We start from the raw sequence: 15367 nt of genomic DNA, 5'->3' as shown, positions 1-15367 counted from the left end.
GTTTTTGTTTATTTAAAAAATGCTCCCTTCTACTTTGTTCAATCTCATTTTTGTCCACACTTGACTTTTGCCCACTTGTAAAAGGCAAAGCACTTTTTTTGGATTTTGTTTCTGAGTTGGTTCTTGAATTTTTTGAATCCTATGTAAGTTTCTGTTTTGTTACTAGGGGAAGAAAGTTCGAGGAAAATGAACGCTTAATTCAAAATTGAAGTCTGATATTGCCCACCCCACAAAAAAAAAATAATAATAAAAGGACATTTCATTTCACAAGTGCGAGCAAAACACAATGCTTGGATTTTATGAAGATTATTGGTGCATCACAATTTAGAAAAGAGTACTACATTCATTCACACATCTCTCGTATTAGCTAAAATGTCAACATAAAGTATGGAAGGATGAATGCTGTTACATTGAACCGTGCATTGGCCAACATGATGCGACCCCCAAAAAAAAGCGATAATAATTAAAGAAAAAAGTCCTAGTTGAAAAGCCGATCAAAACTGTGAATTCTCAATTAGATGCTGCGGTGGTGGCCTCCACAAGTGGCTCATCCTTGATTAATGAATCCCAGTCGAGTTGCCTCAGCATTTTGAACCTTTCGTTTAATGGCACGAACCCGACTTGAGGAGCTACAACACCACATGTTCCCGCTTTATGGATTAAAGCCACGCTAGATGCCATTTCCGGACCATGGAGTTTTCCAGTCAGCAGCACTCGGAGAGGCATAAACAGTGACTTTTTTTCTACAGAAGCAAAATAAGACTTGGTTAATTATTTTTTATCTTTTTATAAGTACTCAGTTCGTCATGGATAAGGAGTTTTTCGCAAGAGAAAAGAAAAGGGGCATGAACATGAGAGAAAATCCACCTTGCGCTTCAGTGATTTGCCAAAGCTCTTAACCCACTTTTGCCAGCCAGCACTACCTTCTTCAAGTGCACTAAGGATTTCACCATTGTCATAAGCAGCCATCAGACTGGTCGAAAACTCAGAAAGTTTGTCTTCTAATATGGGCTTGGCTTCAGGACTGCAGACAACACCACCAAAATTGAAGTTATCATAAAGTGGACTATAACCTATTTATTTAGAATTCGAAAAGTCTAATTATAGAACAACAAATGAAAAACATTCAGATTTTTTCAGTCGAATAAATATGTAGCAACGCCAACTCCATAGTCTCGAGCAATCTCATAGATAAACTTCATGAGTCTATAGCCACGCATATGTGAATCATGCTGGAACCATTAACAAAAACACGGCTCAATTACATCCAATATTAGAACACTTAAGGCACTTACTGTTAACTAAATATCCTGCTATAAACGTAGTTTTCCCAATGCAAGATACATTATGATAACCAAATCTATTTAGGGTGGAAATTTTGTTGAATCATTTTTCAGTATTCGATTTTCAATGTATTAAAACCAAAATGTAAGGAATTCACCTCTTTAAAGTGTCATGTAAAGGATAAGAAAGCAAGTTTGATAGTGCCTTGTCTGAATGTGGTATCAAGTCAATCCCATCCTTGAGCAGCTGAACTGCTTCCTATTGCACAAAGTCAAATTATAAATATAGCAAATACTCAGCTTTAGACAATAAGTAATGGGACTTCAAAGCAAGCAGAGAGACGCCATGATCCCTAAAGAAATCTGATATCCTATCTAAGTGAACCCCACAACCTAACTCTATCAATTCGCGGCTTAAAGAGAACAATAGGCACAAAACTGACCACATCTCACTAGAGCATAAACGTTTTAGCTAAAGACCATAGATGCTGTGATACTGGAAATGCACAAGCCACAAAAGTGCAATTGCAATTGTAAAAACATGGTTCTTACTTCAATAAATGGCCCTTCTGATTCTGTAAGGATGCCAGTGCTTTTCCATCGCTCACCAATAAGCTTAGTCAGCTCTTCTGAGGGAATTACTCTTAAATGCTCACCATTCATCCACCTTAGTTACAGAAAGAAGAAACAATAAGTAAACTCTGTGGTAGATTAATGCTTTCTGACCTATAACACAGTACCAGCAGATGCGTCATCTATGTATCATCAATTCCTAGTTTTCACATCATAAATGGGAAAGTAAATTCTCAAGAATCAATATATTAACCACAAGCAGACGACGCCTTTCCAAGTGTATAAAAGCAATGGACGGCCAACCATAAGAAAGAAAAACACGTTTTCTTCCTGTGCAGATGGTAAATAAAAAGTCATAACATAATCACCTTAATTTGGTGGCATCAAAGATAGCACCACTCTTGTTAACTCGGCCAATTGAGAATTTTTCAACTGCAAAAAGCGTGAGAATTCAGAATTAAAAAATCAATTACATGTATCAGGATATTTAAGCCTTTATATCTATTATTTGATAGAAAAGTTTTTGGGGATGACAGAAAGAAGAAGAATGAAGGAAAGAGAGGTCAAAAGAGATTACTAACCAAGTTGCTCGAGGGTGAAAAATTCATTTTCTGTGCCATCACCCCAACCTAATAATGCCAGGTAGTTCACCATCGCCTGGGGAAGATACCCCATCTCCCTGAACTGTTTAGATGGCCATTCAAAAGGTGCAAAAAAATTATCATCGCCATAAAAGTGAAAAAGAAAGAATCCGAGAAAAGTGACATATTCTATTAAAGAGAAAACATATGAGGAAAATAATTTTAGGAAATCGGGACTGAATAAGACATGTGCCAAAATTTTTGAATAACAACAACGTGCATATTTATGAATGATTATTACCTGGCCAACTGAAGTTGCACCATGACGTTTAGAAAGTTTACTCCGGTCAGGTGCAAGAATTAAGGAAACGTGAGCAAAGTTAGGCATTGGGAATCCTAAAGCCTGTGTCAAAATGATTATATAATAAAGCCAGTTTCTCCATGTCAATGAAAATATCAAGTACTTTAAAAAGGAAAGCAAAACATGAGAATTTCAAAATTACCTTATATATCAATGCCTGCCTTAGAGTATTTGGTAAGTGCTCTTCTGCTCTGGATTTTAAAAAAAAAGAAAATCAACAGAATAAGGGGACATGTGTACAGTAGGTGAATCCGCATCATCCCACAAGATAAAAATAAAAATGAAAAACAAAACAAATGAATGAATTACGTAGGCTGGCACATAGCATATTCTTCAATATATTAAATGGTTACCGGATAACATGTGAGATTGCCATGGTAGCATCATCTACTGTGACACAAAAATTGTACACAGGCTGTCCATTGCTCCTCATAATAACAAAATCTCCAAGCGTTTCCAAATTCCAACTGACCTTCATCACACTATGAAACCGAGTTAACAGCAACAACTTCATCATAATTCAATGTTTTATGATCCTATTCACCGTCACCACGAGATTGTTCATGCAATTAAAGTTAGAGTCCCAATCCCGTCTTGAAACGTAGCGAAAACGGTACATTTAGATATTCTAACAATCTCATATATGCCATGATTGCAAGCAATCAAATCAGAAAATTTTGAGCGCCGTAGTGTTGCTACTCTTTTCGCAGTTCAAACTTCAGACATAAATGTATAGTTGCTGATTTCAAAGAAAAAGATTCAGCGGTAACCTCAACTAAATTAACATTCACTGTGACGCTATACTGGAGGGGATGTAACAAAAGAATTAAGAGAAAATTAAAAAACTATTTGAAAAAAATTCATTTCTGGAATAATATAGGACCAGAAAGAAAAATGAAATTACCTCTCCTCGGATTAGGTCATTAATTTTCAAACTCCCTTTCTTTGGCACACGGAACCTATATGTATAAGGCGTTCCCTTCTCCAGCTCCTCCTGCATTTCATCATCCATTGCGCTGGCCCACTTTCCTGTGTATACTGGAGGCAGTTGTTTTAGTTTCGCAATCTCCTTCATTTTTTCTAGTTCCTGAAGAGAATGACATTAAGATACAGAAGAACAGCACTATACTCATATCAACACGTATTTCCAACTTCCAAAACTAAAGAGGATTACCTCATTAGAGCAAAAGCATCGATAAACATGACCAGACTCCAAAAGCTTCTCTGCGTAGTGCTTGTACATAGAATTTCTTTCCGACTGCCTATACGGACCATAGTCCCCGCCAACTCCAGGTCCTAAAAGTTTTACCACATACATTAATATTACAACCATGTTGCATCACAGGAAAAACCATCTCCATTTGCCCTACCAAAAAACTTGACAGCAAACCAAAAAATAGTGGGCAAGACCAATTACGACTCAATCAAGTATAATTCAACTCCCTATCCACCTAACCTCAATTTGATTCTTATGAAGCTAAATTAAGTTCATCCAAATTGGCTACAAATAGTGGAATTTCACCGCAATTAAGTTCGAAGAATTAAAGCGTAATGCCGTAAATTAACCTAATTTCCAACAAAAACTGGGCAGCAGCTAGTACTACCTTCGTCCCAATCGAGACCAAGCCAAGACAGATCTTGCAACATTGCTTCCTCAGATTCTTTAGTGGACCTTTCCAAGTCAGTGTCTTCAATTCTCAGAACAAATTTCCCTCCTTTGGACCTGAAAACAATCGACACTTCGAAACTCAGAAAACAACCCCAAAACCTCCAAAAACTCACACAACACTGAAACCAGCTTTAAACCTGGCAAAGAGGTAATTGAAAAGTGCAGTTCTCGCTCCGCCAACGTGGAGGTTCCCGGTCGGCGAAGGAGCGAAACGAACTCGAACGTTCCTTTCTTCGCCAGAATTCTTTGCAGAGACCGAGAAAGTTCTTATCCTTCGGAAATCTTGGATTCTCTTGCTTCTGTAGAACAGCGGAGACCGTCGCAGAAATGGAGGAGCGACCTCCGGGTAAAACCTAATCCTCGTCCATGGCGCTCCCACTATGGTCGCCATTTTCGATTTCTCTTTCTCTCCTCGCCGGGGAGACTGCTTTATTTCTAGAGAGAGGATAACGAAATTATGATGGAATTTGTTCCAAAATATTTTTATTTTTTTTGTATGAAAATAATATTTTTATTTTTATTTTAAAATATTTTTAATAATACGTTTAATAATTTTATTTTGATATTATTTTTAATTTAAAAAAATTAAAATTGTATTTAATGGTTTAATTTTTAAAAATATATAATAATATTAAATATATTAAATAATAATATATTTAATAAATATTAATATACATGAAAATATGTGTCAACAACGAGAAGAAGCTCAACAACAAATACACACATAAACAACAGATTAAAATCAAACAAACACAAATTACCAACACATTCAAGGGGAGAACCACAGACATCGATCTCAACATTGAAGACCGCAAGTACTCAATGGGTTGAGAGAAGACGAGACGAGCGAGCGGAGGATCATCCTCTAGAAGCTCCGCGAAACTGAAAATAGAGAGAGAATTAATAGAGATAAATTAAAAGAAAACTTGAAAATTGAGAAAAAGAGGGAAAGAATTTCTTGCAATCGGGGCTTACTTGACAAAGAGAGGGTAATGGAGCTTGGGGTCCGGGGAGAGAGCAATGGAGTTGAGTTGATCGGAATGGCATCATATGAGGAAGGCCGCTAGGGATTTCACCGGCACCGGAGGATCACCCATTGTCGGTGACGTTGGGCTTGCAGAGACAAAAAGGAAAGGCGATGAAGCTGACACTGAAGAAAATGAAAACGAGAAAATGAAAACGAACCTCAATCGTTTTCAGAAAAAATGAGTTTTTTGGAAAAAATTCAAAAACGTTTTTATTTTTAGTTTTGATACGGATTCTTCCCAAACACATTTTCATTTCCCGTTTTTATTTTTTCTTCTCGGAAAACGTGAAAATGAAAGCGAAAATAGAAACAAATGAGCCCTATAACTGCGAATTGCCACGCGGGGCTATGCTCTTATTTATCCAGCCCCCTCAGAATTAAAAAAAAAATACAAACTAAAAAATAAAATTATTGTTAGATTCTTAAACCTCATATTAAGTTTTTAATTTGAGTTAAAATATAATTTTATATAAAAATATTTTTATTATAACATAAAAAGTTAAATGTAATTTTTTATAAAAAATTTTAACTGTAATAAAATTAAAATTAAAAATTTAAATAGTGAAATAAACGAAATCTTATTTTTCTTGAATCACAAGATTGTTTTTATTATTTTTTTCTAGTACAATGAATTATTTTATATTCTCATTTTTCTTAACCTTTACGGTCACGCGGTTAGGTATTATTAACAATAATTATACTCATCCACCAGAAAAAAGAAAGCAAAAATTATACTTTATAGTTCACTTAAATTACGTAGACACTCTCTTAATCATATATTTTTACAATAAGATCCCTCAAAATCTCAAACCTCAAATTCCATACATCTTCACCTCTAATGCAAAATGACAATATTTATCCTATATATATATATATATAATAATCTTCGTTATTTTACCATTAACGTGCAAATAATGGTTAAGAATCACTTAGTGGACGTTTGGTTCGTGTATTCAGAATTATTCTCGTTTTACGTGTATTTTTTGTGAGAGAAAACACTGTAGAGAACTATGAATTATGATTTAGAATCATAGATAGATATAGGAAACAAACGACTTCTTAATTCATTTTTCTTATTAAATAAGAATAAAATTGTATTTTAATTCTTTTACACAACTAGTCTCTATTAGAGAAAGCTACCTTTATTATAGTTTAACATTAATTATATTTATTTCCATATTAGAAAATTTTTAAATTTGATAAAATGGGATAAATTTTTCAAACTATAGGATAATTTTTAAATTTGATATAAATGGATAAATTACTCAAATAAAGATTTTCTAGTTGCAGGTTGTTGGGCGGGGTATTTTCATTATTTAAAAAATATTTAACGATCCAAGTAGATAGGTTTTTTTTTTTTTTTTTTTTTGAAAAATGTTATGATAGGTTTGACTAAATAGTAGATGTCTCATTATGAAAAGACATAATAGAAGTCTCTGTGTGGACATAAATATATCTGTCAAAGGTATATTTCTACAATTTAGGCAAAGCACGGGGGTGCCAACATGAAATAACAGAAAACTGCCGTCGAAAAACGACGAGTCGTTTTCCACAGAAGACCTTGCAAGACGCGCCGTTTGGAAGCGTCTCCTTAGACCATCACTATATCTTCTTGTTCCTGGTTCAGCGTCGTCGCCGAACATGGTTTTGGCCTGGAATTCCGACGGAAAGTCTCAAACTTTCGAGCCATTAACATGAATTCCTCAGTGTCATTGCAAGCTCTCAGTTTCTTCGTTTCTTCATCTCATTCTCTGCGACTCGCGAGGCCACAGAAATGGCGGTCGATTGTGACGATGAGGGACAGGAGCAACAATCCTAGGCCGTTGCAGAAAGGGAGAAACCTCAGCATCGAAGCGATTCAGACCGTCCAAGCCCTGAAGAGAACGCAAAAAGACCATCGCAGTTTGGAAAAGTTCTTCGATTTGAAATTCCGGCGATTGCTGAAGTTCGACATGATGGCCGTTCTTCGCGAACTCCTCCGACAGAACGAATGTCTCTTGGCACTCAAGGTTTCTGCTTTCGGTTATACATACATAATTTATATATATATATATATATATATATATATCAGCTACAAAGCACTTATTTTGTGTGATTTGGTAGGTTTTTGAGGACATCAGAAAGGAGTACTGGTACAAGCCTCAGGTCTCACTGTACGCTGATATGGTCGGAGTGTTTGGTAATAATGGATTTCTTGAGCAAGTTGAACTTGTTGGCTTGTACTTGAAAAAAGAAGAAGCTAATTTACGGCCTGAAATTGAGGGTTTCAACGCTCTGTTGAGGGCTTTAGTTAGTTTGAACATAGCTGAGCTAGCTATGGAGTGTTATTGTTTGATGAAACAGGTCGGTTGTGACCCAGATAGGTCGACTTTTAGAATACTCATAAATGGCTTGGAATCAATGGGAGAAACAGGTGCTTCAGCTATTGTGAGGTTAGATGCTCAGAAGTTCTATGGTGAATCTTTGGAGTTTTTGGATGAGATTGAAGATTTAGCACCAAAATTAGCAAATGTATAGGATTATATATTGAACAATTATTGAAATCTCTTTCTTGCTAAATTGTATATTGTCATATTGAAAAAATATTTTGTTACCGGTTGTCTACTGAAAAAAGGAAATGCTTTTTGTAGGAAATTGATTCCCTGGAATTCCATTTTGAGAAGCATTTGATGATGTAAATAACCCTAGTGAACCAGGAATTATGAGCATTTGATGATTTTTAAGCCACATATATAAGTTTTCAAAACCCACCTCTTTCTCCATCACCTATTGGGATGGTAAAATGAGCGCCTAGCCATGTGGGGATCGCTAATTAACCTCTTTTTAGTTTTACTCCATGTTAGATGTTGCATTTGCCTTTTATTTGTTTAATTAACGATACATACTGCCTAGTTGGTTTGAGAAGAAATTGTCAGGAACTTTTCCTCTAATCGTTTTCTGTCAGTTTCTAACCTTTTAGTTTACTGTGTAAAATTGTCCGTCTTTGAGCTCTATGTCTATGATGCTCTGCTGAGTTGTGGTTCTTTTAGATGCTGTATTGAGGGCTAAACCAATTAACAATGCATTTATAAAGCAAGTGTAAAGCAAGTGCAAGGCTAAGCTTAGTAAGTTAGTATACTGATAGTTTTTAGGTGATTAAAGATTCCATCCACAATTAGTCTTTACTTTAATAGCATCGTATATAAAGAGACAAAACTGGGACCTCGTGTTCCAAAATTTTCAACTATGTTATACAACTTTCGCGCTTCTTTTTGACTACAACCTGATCTTTTCGGGATAGATGAAGATAAGGCATGCCGGATCACCGTGTGAGTAAACATGTAAATAGAAGATTCAACAGTCATGAACTCGTGAACAGGATTTCCCAAAGTTTAAAGTTGGGAATTCTTGTTTCAAAAATGAGATTTTGATGATAGTATTTTAGCATTCAACTTCAAAAGATTTTCCACATTAGAATTGTTTCCCCTCAAATGTCTGACCGAATTGCCAGTCTACTGGAGCAACATTGTAAGATGTGAGTGTTCTTCCGCCGCTGGATGTTACTTCAAAAGACAGAGGTTGACGTTTTAGGTTGAGATTGCTTTGCCAGTTCTGTCCCCAATTTCTTGCCATCGGAATCCACCCTGTTTTTGACCCCTTCACTTTCACGGCCACCACTTCACCATCCAAGCCAACATTTGTAATCAAGACTTGGTAGAAGTGAGAACTTCCACTGACTGTGAATCTCACCCCACCCCTCCTCGCACATTTCACCCTATCCAAAACAAACAGTAATTCAATCAGTGCAAGATTTAAGAACAAACAAACTTTAAGATGACAAAATCTCTTTGTATTGTTTCATGATTTTCATCTTATGTTACCTCCTATACTGAACAGGAACAATATCTGCTTTCCTCTCCGCAATCTCAGCAAACGCAGCCTCCGACATCTCAAAGTGCTCCTTGGGGAAATTGCACCACCCACCATAATCGGCTGAAAGCCCGAAATTCGGGGGGCAGAAATCCGCAGCAGTGAGAACAATAGAAGGGCTTCCTTGGAGGCACCACAAGATGTGATCAACACATCTCAACTCATAGCAGGCCCCACAGGTACTCCCTCTATTGAACAAAATGCTGCTTAGTCCTGCACTATACTTCCCATAGGTGATCCTCTGAAGGTCCCCATAACCACAAGCTCCTTCTGTAACATGAATGAACACTAAAGCCTTGAGTAATAAACACTAAAATTGCAACAGCTCTGAACTTTAAGCACCATTATCAGAGAAAAGATGGCATATTCTGTAAATAGAAAGAAGAAAATTACCATTAATAATGGAACCATCTGTTTCCTTGGTATATGTTGCAGTGGCAGTTTTCCACTCTTCAGTGTTGGCAGCAGCAATCCATGCTTTAAACAGAATCAACCAAAGAATCTCTACTCTGAGGGCAGCCATGTCAGAGCGCAATGTATATGAAAGTTTTTCTGTACTTCAAATGGGTTTCTTTTTTCTTTCTTTTCTTTCTTTCCCCCTCACTCTTCTCTTTTCTTTCGTTCCTTTTTATGCAAGCTGATTGCAGGATGAAGGAAAATGACCTAAATCATCTGGCGGAGATGAAGCAAGACTTTTTGTTTTGTTGACGGCTCAAGCCTAAAAACTCTATTGTGATTTGTAAGTAAAGGTGGTAGCTCTGTCAAATGCACAAAACAATAATGTCCATGGTTCACATTGTGGGCACATTCTGCGAGGGAAATTAGGAGGCGCGTTGGTCCACAACTTAGACCATGGTAAAGAGAAGTGCTTTTTACTTTTTATTTTTTTCATTCTTCTCTTCTTTTTAGCAGGGAACCAAAACGCAGACAAGCACCAGAAAAAAATAAAAGGAAAAAAAAATGAATAGAAAAAAGTCGCCGCTTGCATTTGGCTATATATGAGAAGGGTTTCGAGGGTTTCTTGGTGTTGGCAGACAGATAAAGCAGAAGGCCCTAGAACAAGTAATTAAGAACAAAACTTTTTGAAGTTTTTTAGGTTTATTGGTTATATTTTTTAGTTACGGTAATTTAAGTGTAAATTTTGAGTTAAATTTAAGTTATAATTTAAGTTGAAATTGTAACTTGAGTTTGTGTTTAGATGTATACAATTGAGTTATGATTTGGATTGAGAATCTATTTGAGTTTGTGTTTGAGTAGGTAAAAATTTAATTTTGTATTTAAATAGTATTTTAATAAAAACTCGATGATGATAAAAAATTATAATAAGATATATGGGTGAGATTTTATTCTTCTCTTCGTTGTGAATGCATAGAAAAAATCATCTCAATCGGAATTAAAACGAAAATATTATGATGTTTTTAATAATAAAAAAATATTATTCATTAACTTGAGTTTGAGTTTAAGAACTTAAATTGAAAGGGAAACTTGAATTCAGATTTTAATCACAAATTCAAGTTAAAATTTAAGTTCAAATTTAAATTTTATAAACGAATATAAACTTAAATAAAATTGTAACTTAAATTTAAATTTTTTAAGTTTTACTCTCTAAGAGAACAAATCCTTAATTTCTTCTTTGAATTTTGGAAGAGTTTGGAGGAAAATGTCGCTTTTGTTTCGGCTCGTCTTTTAATAAATTTGTGAATTTATAAGTAATGTAATATAGCAGCCATAAGCTAGTGGCCCCATGGCCATAGTTTTGTGTTTTTTTTTTTCCTTTTTCTTTTGAAGCTTGTGTAATTTAATATGTACTACTCTCTTCAAAGGCAAAAGTTGCTTCTTCTTTCAGAGAAGTTTTCTTTCAAGCGAACGTATCTGGTCAGAGACTTTACTGAACTTCGATCAACACGTGCAAAATCCTTTCAGTTTTCATCCCTGACATAAGAGAATTATGCTACAATGGGATATAAAAATAGTTACGAAATGATACTCTACCAAGAGTCTGAAGCCCCAAATATGTTTAATGGAGGGAGAAGCCGATTGTTGTCACATTACAAAAAACGTATAATCTTAACAAAAAAACGTATATGTAGAGCTTGAACGAGACTCGTGAGGCCACATTACAAGAGTTTCAATCCACTCAATGTGAAATATGTATATGTATATATATATATATATATATATATAGAAAAAGGATTAACGTTTAGCATTCATTATTTTTACAGGGAACTAAACCAGGTAGGCACCCAAAAAAAAAAAAAAAAAGTTCGCCTCTTGCATATAACTATTGTTTTGGAATATTTTAACAATAACAAAGCTAACCAACAATTATCGTACTAATTTTGGCATTATATGCTATAACTTGCGTATAGAATTTTAGTGATTTTAATTTATGATGTTTGTAAGATATTCTAACTTTTTTGGTTGCATTTCAACATAACTAATACGGATATAATAGATTTTGTCCTTCACGTAAGATTCAAATTGGATTTTTTTTAATGTTTCACATGTACTTATTTATTTTCAGATTAGGTTTTTGCTCTTAGTCTTACATATAAGAGCCTTTCTGACTGCATATGTATCTTACTTTAATCTTGAGTGTCTACTATGAGTTTAAAATAAAAGAAACCAAATCAAATTTGAGAGGAGACTGTCACTCATTTATATAACATGTTAACATAATCGATAAGTCTCATGTTTTGAGCACTTATAATTGACCAAAAGTTTAATCAAGAATTCCATGAGAAAATAAAGAAACCGTAAATAGAAAAATAGAAAATGGCACGGAACGAAAAAGAACAAAGAAAGTGAAGAACCAAAGCATATAGTAATGGCTACATTGGAATTCACTAAAGACATACGGAATCACAACTACAAGCAATGGCATAGCCTTTGACATGTAACTTCACACAACAGGATTTCAACACAAACAAGAACAGAGCAATTTATTTAGTACATTAACTGCTCTTTCACACTAACAGTACTAAATGAAAGTAAAGTACAAAGCACAAATAGAGTCGGAATCAATTCCCACGTTTCGACCTTGGCTTCCTTTTCACATGCAAATTCTTCACACAAAAAGTCATGGCAAACCACCTGGATTTTCTTGTAATCACGACATGCCCAATAAACACTCCAACAACAAAGCCGCAGCCGTACCCCATCGCCACAACTTTCCAACCGAACTGAAAAGGAGACCCTGAGTGATCTTCTTGCTCTTCATCAAACGACGGAAGCGGCACCAGTCCTGAGGCCTCGGAGTTTCCACACTTGTTTGGCAATGGAATTCCACACAATCCCAAGTTGCCCTCGTATGAACTGCTCCCGAAGGTCATCAAATGGTTTGCTGGTGGTATAGGCCCTGCGAGGTTATTGTGAGAGACATTGAAGTACTGAAGAAAACTGAGCTGCTCCAGCACCGGAGGGATCCTTCCCGAAAGCTTATTTTGCGAAAGGTCCAAGGATTCCAATCTTTTTAGGTTTGCCAAGGCCGATGGTATGCCACCCGTGAGATTGTTGTTGGATAGATCGAGAGCATAAAGCCCATTTAGGTCTCCGAGGACTTCTGGAATTTCTCCACCGAAGTTGTTGTTTGAGAGGTCTATGAATGAAAGATCGTCATTGATTTCCGGATAATATCTCCTCACCCCTTTTATTGTGATAGTAATTGTGAAGCCAAAGAGAAAAGTCACTTCATTACCACCGCTTGGCCTTAGTGTATATGTTGTCTCCATGTAACGCAAATCCCCAACGCTACTGCTTTTCATGGCCTTCAAATTCTGAATGAAATTAGACGGTAACATTCCAGTGAAGTTATTATAAGATATGACAATTATACGCAACTTTACAAAACCAAGGTCGGTTTGAGGTGCCTTGATTACTCCATGGAATTTATTCGACCCCAACACTAGAATTTGCAGCTCTGGAAGAGACTCCAACCAATAGGGGAAAACATCATTGAGCTGATTGTTTTCCACAGAAAGGGATTCAAGCATCTTGCAATTCGCCAGTGACCGTGGCAATTTCCCTTGCAACTGATTATGACTTAGATCTATTATCCTCAATTGGTTACCCTTTGCAAATGTAGGAATGCTGCCGGAAAAAGAGTTATCTCTGAGATCCAACGCCGCCAGCGAATCACTGAAGTTTCCCAAACACAAAGGAAGCTCACCAACCAACTTATTTCCGGACAACCTAAGGACCGAAAGGGAACTAAAATTGCAAATGGCTCGTGAAAGTTCCCCAGTCAAGGAATTTTCAGCGACACTTATGCCTAACAATGTCTCCGTGCTCATGTTCATCAGCCATGCAGGAATCGGGCCACCAATATGGTTACCTTGAAGCCGCAAATTCTCCATTCTTACTTGATGCGTCAGGAAGTCGGGGAAACTGCTTAAATTGCAAAAGGACAATCCTAAAAATATGTATTGTGGAGGAGGTCCGTCTACACTAGGTTTAATGATCAGTGAGAGGTTGTTGTTCGACAGAGATAGCACTGTAAGATTTTTGAGGCGAAGAAACATATCAAAATCCACCGTGCCACTCAACTCATTTTTAAACAGGTAAAGAGATTCCAAATTTATGAGTTTTGAAAATGATAATGGAATTGGCCCGCTAAAATGATTTGAATCAAGGTCTAATTCAATGAGTTGGGTAAGGTTTCCAATAGAGGAAGGGATTGGGCCGGAGAAGTTATTTATAGAAAGGTCTAGATATTTGAGATGCGTAAGATTTCCAATGGAGAATGGAATCTCCCCGGATAGGCCGCAGTCGTAAGCATGAAACTCAGTCAAGGAATTCAAATTCCCAATTGATGTAGGTATTTCCCCCGAAAAGCTATTTGATGCCAGGTTCAATACGTTTAAAGCACTGGTTTGGTTAAATTGAGGCAATTCACCAAAGAAATTATTTGACTTCACATTGAGAATTTGTAGGCTAGGCAATTGAAAGAGCTCGACAGGGAGCTTACCTTTCAGTCCGCACCCTTTTAGGATGAGAGATGTCAAAGAAGAAAAGTTTGCGAGTGAAGTAGGCACTGTGGATGATATGTTGACAAAACTCAGAGAAAGTTCTTCTAAGTTTGTCAAGTTTCGAATGAGGCTACTGAAATCAGGTCTTTTGAGTTCCAACAAGCCCAACAAGCCTTCTCGAGAATTAAAATCATAATTGCGAGACAGATCAAGAGAAGACAAGTGGGATAGTCCTGAAATTTCAGATGGGATTTGGCCAGAAAATAAGGAGTATGAGAGGTTGAGATAAGTCAGCATAGGAAGATGGCTGATAGCAGTTGGTATTTGAGAGTAATTGAAATTGTTATCAGCAAGGTTAAGCCTCTGAAGGTGAACCAGTTTGAAAAGGCTGCTGTTAGAGTCGATGTTGCCATAGAGAAAGCTGCTGCTCATGTCGAGACTGATCACATGGCCGGTATCTTCGTCGCACTCAACACGGTCCCACAAGCAACAATTGCTCGTCGTCCGTCCTTGTGCCCAGGAAGCAACCTTCGAATAAGCAGAAGGATCACTAGAAACAGACTTGTTAATGGCAAAGCTTGCCTTAAAATCCAACAAGGATGACCTTTCATGAGCACGGCAAAGTGGGTGCGCGGAACTGAAACGTGAAGTGAACAGGAAATAAGCAAATATGAGAAGACCAACAAAGCGCTCTTTTAACATTATGAAAAAAAAAAAGGATCCTTTGATATGCGATTTGTGCTTTTAAGTTAGAATTGAAACTTAAAGCTGGTCTTTATAAGGGGAAAGATGCTAGTGCCTAGTATGCATGGCTAGAGGAATTTGCGGTATTTTAAAATATTGGGCAGACAAATATGCCCGTTGACGTTGTTGACCTTTTCTCAAGCAGTGAAGAATTAACTACTACAGCATTTTTCTACCATTTTTCTTGGCGTAGGGAAGAAAGTCTCAATAATAATAATTAATTAATTAATTAAAATTCAAAGTCTTTATTGAA

General features: G+C 36.4%; 4 protein-coding genes across 4 annotated transcripts; 1 reads left to right on the top strand and 3 right to left on the bottom strand.

The window, feature by feature from the left end:
* Positions 1 to 446: 446 nt before the first annotated feature.
* On the bottom strand, positions 447 to 4917 carry LOC21396910 (glutamate--tRNA ligase, chloroplastic/mitochondrial). Its single transcript, XM_024161904.1, has 13 exons — positions 4605 to 4917; positions 4403 to 4521; positions 3973 to 4094; positions 3703 to 3885; positions 3152 to 3270; positions 2941 to 2989; positions 2739 to 2840; positions 2438 to 2540; positions 2225 to 2288; positions 1836 to 1950; positions 1442 to 1542; positions 867 to 1024; positions 447 to 740 (listed from the first exon to the last, which is right to left on the bottom strand). The coding sequence occupies exons 1-13, from the start codon at positions 4856 to 4858 to the stop codon at positions 511 to 513; spliced, it is 1719 nt and encodes a 572-aa protein (XP_024017672.1). The 5' UTR covers positions 4859 to 4917; the 3' UTR covers positions 447 to 510.
* A 2185-nt stretch (positions 4918 to 7102) lies between these two features.
* On the top strand, positions 7103 to 8239 carry LOC21396909 (protein THYLAKOID ASSEMBLY 8-like, chloroplastic). Its single transcript, XM_010092419.2, has 2 exons — positions 7103 to 7503; positions 7598 to 8239. Exons 1-2 carry the CDS (start codon positions 7189 to 7191, stop codon positions 8009 to 8011), a joined length of 729 nt encoding a protein of 242 aa, XP_010090721.1. The 5' UTR covers positions 7103 to 7188; the 3' UTR covers positions 8012 to 8239.
* A 465-nt stretch (positions 8240 to 8704) lies between these two features.
* LOC21396908 (expansin-A20) lies at positions 8705 to 10471 on the bottom strand. Its single transcript, XM_010092418.2, has 3 exons — positions 9797 to 10471; positions 9355 to 9673; positions 8705 to 9248 (listed from the first exon to the last, which is right to left on the bottom strand). Exons 1-3 carry the CDS (start codon positions 9924 to 9926, stop codon positions 8945 to 8947), a joined length of 753 nt encoding a protein of 250 aa, XP_010090720.1. The 5' UTR covers positions 9927 to 10471; the 3' UTR covers positions 8705 to 8944.
* Positions 10472 to 12423: 1952 nt separating this feature from the next.
* On the bottom strand, positions 12424 to 15072 carry LOC21396907 (receptor-like protein 9DC3). The gene has a single exon (XM_010092417.1). It carries the CDS (start codon positions 15070 to 15072, stop codon positions 12424 to 12426), a length of 2649 nt encoding a protein of 882 aa, XP_010090719.1.
* Positions 15073 to 15367: the final 295 nt, after the last annotated feature.

The sequence above is a fragment of the Morus notabilis genome, unplaced genomic scaffold, assembly GCF_000414095.1.
Source record: "Morus notabilis unplaced genomic scaffold, ASM41409v2 Scaffold338, whole genome shotgun sequence".
NCBI lineage: Eukaryota > Viridiplantae > Streptophyta > Magnoliopsida > Rosales > Moraceae > Morus > Morus notabilis.
The sequence above is the reverse complement of the archived record's forward strand: the minus strand, read 5'-3'. Positions and strand labels throughout refer to the sequence as shown.

Bases quoted from the DNA above. Each gene is read 5' to 3' on its own strand.
- LOC21396909 (XM_010092419.2), top strand. From the start codon at position 7,189: ATGAATTCCTCAGTGTCATTGCAAGCTCTCAGTTTCTTCGTTTCTTCA. The intron at 7,504-7,597 runs GTTTCTGCTTTC...GTGATTTGGTAG, and splicing joins AATGTCTCTTGGCACTCAAG to GTTTTTGAGGACATCAGAAA.
- LOC21396907 (XM_010092417.1), bottom strand. From the start codon at position 15,072: ATGTTAAAAGAGCGCTTTGTTGGTCTTCTCATATTTGCTTATTTCCTG.
- LOC21396908 (XM_010092418.2), bottom strand. From the start codon at position 9,926: ATGGCTGCCCTCAGAGTAGAGATTCTTTGGTTGATTCTGTTTAAAGCA. The intron at 9,674-9,796 runs GTAATTTTCTTC...TTCATGTTACAG, and splicing joins AGATGGTTCCATTATTAATG to AAGGAGCTTGTGGTTATGGG. The intron at 9,249-9,354 runs GTAACATAAGAT...TGTTTTGGATAG, and splicing joins GTTCCTGTTCAGTATAGGAG to GGTGAAATGTGCGAGGAGGG.
- LOC21396910 (XM_024161904.1), bottom strand. From the start codon at position 4,858: ATGGCGACCATAGTGGGAGCGCCATGGACGAGGATTAGGTTTTACCCG. The intron at 3,271-3,702 runs GTAATTTCATTT...AGTGTGATGAAG, and splicing joins ATGACCTAATCCGAGGAGAG to GTCAGTTGGAATTTGGAAAC. The intron at 1,951-2,224 runs GTGATTATGTTA...TCTGTAACTAAG, and splicing joins TTTGATGCCACCAAATTAAG to GTGGATGAATGGTGAGCATT.